The sequence below is a fragment of the Lepisosteus platostomus genome, chromosome 4, assembly GCF_059453375.1.
Source record: "Lepisosteus platostomus isolate fLepPlt1 chromosome 4, fLepPlt1.hap1, whole genome shotgun sequence".
In the NCBI taxonomy this organism is placed as follows: Eukaryota; Metazoa; Chordata; class Actinopteri; order Semionotiformes; family Lepisosteidae; genus Lepisosteus; species Lepisosteus platostomus.
In genome coordinates, this window is record NC_142614.1 from 22,526,031 (window position 1) to 22,534,244 (window position 8,214).

The 8,214-nt window shown below is 36.3% G+C and overlaps 1 protein-coding gene across 1 annotated transcript; it reads right to left on the minus strand.

Annotated features, from left to right (window-relative positions):
• Window positions 1–3,727: 3,727 nt before the first annotated feature.
• dmrt2a (doublesex and mab-3 related transcription factor 2a) lies at window positions 3,728–7,893 on the minus strand. The gene is made up of 4 exons (XM_088629036.1): window positions 7,626–7,893; window positions 6,887–7,315; window positions 6,126–6,228; window positions 3,728–5,168 (listed from the first exon to the last, which is right to left on the minus strand). The coding sequence occupies exons 2-4, from the start codon at window positions 7,235–7,237 to the stop codon at window positions 4,108–4,110; spliced, it is 1,515 nt and encodes a 504-aa protein (XP_088485162.1). The 5' UTR covers window positions 7,238–7,315; window positions 7,626–7,893; the 3' UTR covers window positions 3,728–4,107.
• Between the last annotated feature and the right edge of the window lie 321 nt (window positions 7,894–8,214).

The window sequence follows — 8,214 nt, forward strand, 5'->3', positions numbered from 1 at the left end:
AAATCAGAAGACACCAAGGAGAAGGAGAAGAATGGTGTTAAACTGTGTTAGTGTGTTCTGAGCTCTGTAATGTACAGTTTCTGAATCTTGGTCTCCATATCCCCAATATTCACTAGGACTCATTCTAACTGAATTATCATTAACTTAACTTTAATATAATGACTATATATATGCTTTCTTCTAACAAATAATTTTCTGAATCAGACTTTTTCATTCTTATCTACCAAAAACCATAGACGTCGAGAAACCTACAGAATTGTACAGGTGAAAACATTCAAAAAGGTCTAATGAAACAAGTTATTTTTTTAATTGCAGTAGTTGAGTAAATGAAAGCAGGAGATACTTGAGTTACAAAGACCAGGATAGACAACTCCAGGTCTAATAGTCTAATATAAATGTAAGATTTTAACCAATTATATAAAATACAGGTGCTTAAGAAAACATACTTAGCAAGTCTTGCGAGATGTAGGTGTTGATTCACATCATCAACAGGCTGGTTATGCTGACCATCTGTACTGTATATTTAAATTTTCTGGAAGTTGAATAATTCACGAATTCCATGTCATGTGTTAAAGAAGGTATGCAAGGAGTGAAAACAATGTGCTCAATGGATTCCAAACACAATGGCTCAGTACAGATACCTTCGGTGAATTGTGTATTGTGATACCAAAAATAACCCATGACATTTCAGTTAGACTACACCTTATCTTAAATTTTACTTCATGTTCCGTCCCCCCCACAATTAATATCTATATACAGTACATAATGATTTTTTTAAATAAAAATGTTTACCGTTTCAGAAATATTATTATTCAAAAGTCTTAAAATCACGTCTAATTTTATTTTGTGTACTGTGGTTTTAATCTATCGTAAAATGCTCGGAGATTATTGTTTTTAAATGTGCTTTATAAAATAGAACTTGGAGAACAAGTGCAATTGACATTGTAACGACTGGATCACATTTTTTACATTGACAGGTACATATCTTGTTTTGCTTGTTTTCCCCATTTTCTTTTACATTTAATGTAAAAGCGAATCAATTGGTCTGCAGACTTTCAATCACTGAGAATTGCTCTGAAGATATTCTACTACAGTAACAAAGTATAATGCATAATGCATGTACTGTACATAAAAGTTTGCGTGGCGGAGCTACAAGGGTAAAAGGAGACAGCTCATAGCCATTTCTAAATCCAGTGTTTGGTAAATACTCAGTTCACAAAATGGACGGTTTCCAAGAACACCTGCCGTTGATTCTCAGTTAGGACCAATTCGATCTAGATTGGAATTAGGTAAGCAAACAAGGTGATGACAATACAAAGTAAAGAATATGAAGATTTAGATTAGTCTGAGAGCGAGCTACACTGACATCTACTTCTTAAAACCAAATTAGACCAGAACTCTTCTATTACTGTCACTTTATTTCTGAAAAGATGGAAATTGCTTATAAACATTTAATAACAATCTGATTGTTAAAGTGTTTTCAGGTACAGTAGGCAGTATTGTTAAAATAATAACTCCAACAGAACCAGACGTGGACAGTTAGATCTCTCTGAGCGCAAATATTATCCGTAATCCGATGCACTCAGCATCAGTATGTGTAATATGATTTAGCATATGCTTCCCAAAATTTTTATTGTTTATCTTTTTCAGGTGTGGTGTTTATAAAGATTTCAAAATAGTTTTATGGTTTTAACTGGTAGATGCGTTTACCCGAATAACGTCTTTAAAAAAGTACAGCAGTTACAACCAAAGAGTAAAAGAAAGAACCGGATTACTTATAGAAAATGTATGTAGATACTCATATAAATTGCCACATGTGTGACTCTGATGGTTCCCAGATATTTCTTCTTTATTTTGTGGATTTAGTTTCATAATGAAGAATGTATCCTACGTGTCGTGGTACAGTAATTACTAAACAGAACAAAGTAATAAAATAACGTTGACTTTTACCATTTCATAAGTTCTAGGGCGTTTAATGTATTTTGTGTACCAAATCAATTTTCTTTCATTGTGACCATTCCGAATAAATCACGCCAAGAATTGCTTAATTAATTTCAACGTCATGCGTTGCATACTCGAATGCGATTCTATACATACCTGTAAATACATTTCAGATTTCAGTCCAGAAGTATTTTCCTTCCCTCGACTTAAGTATTACTGGTTTTGGTTTTATTTTAACTCTGTTGTTGTTGTTGTTGTTGTTGTTGTTGTTGTTGTTGTTGTTGTTGTTGTTGTTGTTGTTGTTGTTGTTGTTGTTGTTGTTGTTGTTGTTGTTGTAAAAACGATGCAACCATTTAGAAAACGTTTGCTTTCATAAAACAAAATTGCCAGAGCCAAATAAGCCGAATCGTGTAAAACGCGACACAGCAAGGACACAACACCAAAAAGTTTAATATGCATTTAACTATTATAACAGAAACAATATACTTGCTTTCATGTTTCACTTTTTATGAGATCTTTACTTTGTATATTACTGTCGTTATTTAGCTGTTTAAAATACACTAGTTACGGATGCATATCTTCATAAAAATATTTTTGTTTGTTATTTTGTTTGTTATACTTGCTAAAGTATGAAAGGAAACACTTAGCGTCTACTTTTAAATCGGTGAGGTCACCTCTGTTAACAATTAGCAGTTGTTGATTTGATCGTATTACTCATCGTTTTTTGTGTTTATTTTTGGTTGCTTCTCTTTTAAACTTACCATTGGTCGATTCTGTTAGCACTTAAAAAACAGAAAATGTGCCAATTACGATTACAGAAGTGCTTTTCACTTAACATATCATCCACTAAGCTTTTGCCTCGACAGTCCCTCACATACAATTAAGAGATGATGATGCTTATTACTAATTCCATAAGGAGACATCCCAACAGTATTATTCTGAACAGATTGTAGATTTATTTTACAAAAATTACAATATTAAAAATAATTGATATCAATAACGAAGGCAGTAATTAATATGAAACCCCTCCTCTAGAGAGTAATGATTACACTTTGGTAAATTATGATCTAGTGAGCAAGTAATATCTGGTAATGGTATGCTAATTGCCTTAGACAGAAAGCTTTGTTGTAAAATAAACATAAAAACCTGAACACTAGTTATAATGGAAAAAAAGCAGAGGCTTGAATACTGTGTATGCTAAACAGTACTATCATATCCCATCCTGTATTAACTAAAATAGAAAGTACAGGAGTTATAAAACTAAAATATCTTTCTAGATAGTCACTGCTTGCTTCAAGAAACATCCATCATAAGAGGCAGGCAACCTTGGCATTTCCCTTTAAAGTCCTCATTTCAACCAATCCAGAATTAAGTAATCCTTAGCATAAGGTCAGTTAATTAATTCAACTGAAATAATTGAAATACTGTTTGAATAGAATGAAAAGAAACTGTATAGATTTGAAAGACCAAGGCAGCCTTTTTCTGTCCTAGATTACCTTCTGTCCTAGATCTGTGGCTTCTGTTGTACAGTATAGATTATTATTCGTTGTTTATTCAGAGTTGAAGAAAAAACACTCCAAAACACCTGGAGTTTTAACTTCACATTATTTATGAATAATGCATTGTATTTTTGCTATTGATTAAATAATACCGGACTCTTCCTGTAAAATGTTTTAATACAATAAAAATGCTTGCATTAAAAAAAACTTTCTTATCCATGTATTCCACTCATATGAACATAACCACCAACACTGAGAATCATCACCATGAAAACATTAATCATGGATGTATTTCATAATTAAAATGTTTATTGTTACTTTATAATTGCATTGTAGGTCATGAAACATTACAATTTAAAGCAACATCAGTCATTATTACACTTAAATATACTCATTATGTTGAAGTCATAGTCAACATGCTTATATATTTACAGCACAATATTTACACCTCTGGTTTGGGGAAGCTGACAAGTTTATAAAAATGCCATTGATTTTCAAGTACAATTGTACTTTAAAACAATGTATTATATACTTTTAATTTAGGTCAGCTAAATTTGCAACCTTGCTTTTGACATTGGCTTTTTAATCCAGTTTTTCCATCTATTGAAATGAATATATGTCTAAATGTGACCGTTCAATTGAAAACCACCTGAAATTAATGCATCAGCTACTGCGATGTGCGGTTTACTGCAGGTGAAGGCCTCTTCAGAATGGATTCAACCGAAAAGGACAGAGACTCACTGGATGAAAACTTTGAACCCACTTGTTTGGATGTCAAGTCTCTTGCATATCTGTCCACATTTTTGAAGCTCTGGTTTTCTTTGACTGCACTCTCCCTGCATTTCCTAGCAGCATCTTCAAAACGTTCTTTGTAGCAGGGAGCTTTTGACTCAGGGCCTGCCTTTTCACTGAGAGTTTGCTGAATCAGGGAGTGGAAGGAGTTTAATTTCATTGAGAGGGTATGCTTGGCACTGTCTTTGCTGAGTTTATTCAGGACGTGCTCTTGATTCGTGGATGACGAGCCGTTGGTGAACGCTTGTCCGAAGCTTCTCTTCGGGGGTGAGAATGCTGACTGCTCCCGAGAACCATGAGTGAGGCCCGGAAGTTCTGTCTGCAATCGCTGAAGATCGCATGGCTCTGGTGCCACCCGGGAACCTTCCAGTTTGGCAGCTGCCAGAACCGGATCTGGTGAGTGGCTCTCAGATGCTGGCATCATTTTCGGATCCCAGACTGCACCCGGTTTCAAGTTCTGGACGGTCGTCGCGTTTAGGAGGCACTGCTGGTAAAGCAGAGCGTCACTAATGTTGCTGCATTTCGGCCACATCACGAACCGCGGCGACAGTGGATATTGCCTGTAGGTGGTTGCCACACTGACATTAGATGAAATCAGCTCCACGTTTCCTGACCCGGTGTACTGCATTGACAGGTCAAGGCAATTGGGGAGATAACCGCAAATCTCTTTGGGCGGTGCCTCCACTTGCCCTGCGGCGAAGGCCGATTTGTAGGAGTTGTATTCTGCTGCGTGAACCATGGCGCTGGGCAGAAATAGAGACGCGGCCGTCGCCTGGCTGGACTCCATCAGCTCACGCTCTTTGTACTCCCGCTCCAGCATGATGGTCTCCAGCTCTTTGTCAGCAAAAGCCCTCCTCTTCCTCATTCGGTCACTGAGAGGAGGAGGCAGAGACGGGTTTCCTCCTAAAAAAGGGTCCGTTTGAACGGGACGGTAACCTGCCAGAGAAATGAACTCAAGTGAGAAACTTGACAACAGTTCTGATTGGCACACTAGATACAACAATAACAACAAATTGGGATTTGCAGGTTGCTTTGCACACTCAGTGTGACACCTGTCACATTTAGGTACCAAGATTACATATTTCATTTCAGCACTGCTGTTTAACAGCCATCAATATCTACAAAGACAGATTTGTCATATAACATACAAACTTGTCATGACCAATCCCTTTGAGTCTTATTTCTTACCAACCCAAATCCACAAAGCTTTCAGGATTTTTTTCTAATGAAGCATTTGATAGTGTTTTAGTTCTCATTTTTTCTCAAATTTAAAATTTGTCCTTTATGTGTCAAAGGGTGTAAATAATTCAGCTATACATTTGTAGTTGAAATACAATTGAAACCAAGCATCTAACTTATACAGATTAATATATTTTCATGAATTCATTTTCATATTAGTTTTAATGCTTTTCAAAACACATTTTTAGAACAGTACGAAAGCATTACAAATGATTCACTGATTAGACAGCAGAGCTCTGTGTTTCAAGCAATGGTCTTTTTCGTTCATCTTAGAAACATGAACAGAAGTGTAGTGTGCTTACAGTTACATTGTCCAAAGAAGAACCATTTACAATTGTGACAGAAAGGGAGAGAGATCCCAGCAAAGCTATTGAAAGGAGACATAAGGGAAAACAGAATTAGAAAAGAATAGAAAAGTGAGAGTAAAGGTGTCAAAGGTATAGACCCATTTATAAACTGCTCCTCCTCTTAAAATACTCAAGGGGATTTGATAAGTTGAATTGAAAATACATTTTTCATCATATATAAAACAAGAATATACTGTACCACTACAGCAGTATGTCAATTATATACAAAGTATAACTAAATAAGTTACTGTATCCATGACTTGTGTAAATATGAGTATAAGGTGTATGCAATTTACAAGGCTCTTACCTTCTAGAATACTTTTGGCCAGCATGCTAGAAGGTCTAAGGTGTCTTTGATAAACAGCCCTGCGTTCAGTTGGAATCTGTTTTCCTGCAATGCCTTTCTTGTCCTGTAATAATAAACACATTGCAATGTCTTGTATTAACAGCATGATTTTCAAAATTGTACAAATTGCTAAATTGAATAGATCTAATTAAAGCCGAGTTTATGCGCCTAAACTGTATTATGAAGGTTCAACGGATAAAAACAAGAAACATTTTGCGTTTATGTGTTCATAAAATAACATATCCATCGAACCATATCAAGTCATTTCTTATATGATATCACATTTCATACGTTCGACCCCCCTTAATATCTTCAGAAACAAAAAAATGAGGTCGGGACCTTACATTTTGCAAGATTGTTAAATATTTAACATTGAAATTTGTCCTACATTGTGCAGCAGTCTGTTTTCGATTTTCGACTTTTTAAATAAAAGATTACAATTTTTAAAAAGCAGTGAACTTTGAAATCCATATCAGGTCGTCGTTTTTGAGCTTCAACAGGGGAATAAAAAACTATGATCTGCGATCACATAAAGTGATTGATTTTGATTATCAGCGAATTGTTGGAGGTAATAAAAATGTTCTTAGCCATTTACCTTTTTTGGAAATTTAAATTTGGTAGTTTTGATCCAGAAAACTAAACAGAGCAATAAGCTCCAACATATCCTATGGTCTATACACCAAAATTAATGAACTCGTATAGAGAAAAGCCAACACGCGTACCTCCGTCGCCTGTTGCCTCCTCAGTGCGACCTGCGCTGCCATGACTCGTTGTCTCTCCACAACCAGCAGGCAGTTGGCACACTGACAGTCCCGCCACCTACAGAACCTCTTGTGGCCCTTGAGACACGAAACCACTCCGTGATTCCTGCAGCGGGCACATTTCGGGGTCCGGCTGAGTTTCCTCTGATCCCCCGATGCTTGAGTTATCGGACTACATTTCTCGTTGTCTTTGCCGCTCTCTTCTTCGTCCCCTGCGCCGGACAAGGCGCAGCCAAATTCTGCTTGGTCGTCGCTTTCCGTTTCCAAACTCTCTACGTCTATCTCGAGTTCTGGAACCAGAAGGTCCGTCATGTCTACAGGGTTTTTTCTCCAAAAGCAGATGCCCCAAAGCCGTGGTCAGTCTGACAGCTGAGATGCGTTTCGTTTTGTCTATTAAAACAGAGCGTCGGAAACACTATCGGTCAGTAACAAATCAGTACCTGAATGCATATCACTTACAATGTATATTTTAAATACAGTACCGTTGCTATTTACAGTGTGAAGTTGCAAAGGATAAGTGCAGGTACAGTATGACATTTTGATGCGTATCACTTTGCTCAGCGCCTAAATTAAAACTATGGAAACGAAACAATCAGTTCATTAAAACTGTGTCATCAAAATACTTATATGTTCATATGTTAATCTGAGTCACGTATTTAAGTTAAGTTTCTAAATACACAAGATCAAAACATCAGCTTACCTTGAGGTGTCCAGGGGCTACGAAATTCCCGAGCTACGAAATCCAATTTATTTGCTTATTCGGTAGGTTCTCGGAAGTACAGATAACGAAGTAAAGGACATTAAATCATTTGCTAAGTACTTACAGAGAATGTTATATTACTATGCCTTTTAGAACTGAACAGATTAACTCCATTAAGTCAAATTAACTTTGACAATTCGATCACCACTAGATGTTCAAAGATGTCATTTGGCAATCAACTGAGGTCTTCACTAGAATGAGCGACTAAGCACCACCTCTATTATCTACTCAGGAATACTCTAACTTTGTTATGATTGGCCGCCTTTCAATGTGTCCGCCCTGATTGGGTAAGTCGCTCTCATACTGTTGACAGAGAGTGAGGTTACAATTAAAAATACAAGGAAGTAATTAATTAACGCTTTATGTCATACCCCAGGACATTCTAGGGCAATGCGTGTATCTGATTCATCGCATATAGCTTAAAACTAAATAAGTTATTAGTGTTAGCTAGTGGGAGGTATTATCATTAAAAATGTAAATGAGAAACCAGGAAACGTTTTTTAAAAAAACTGGCAGAAATATATTACAT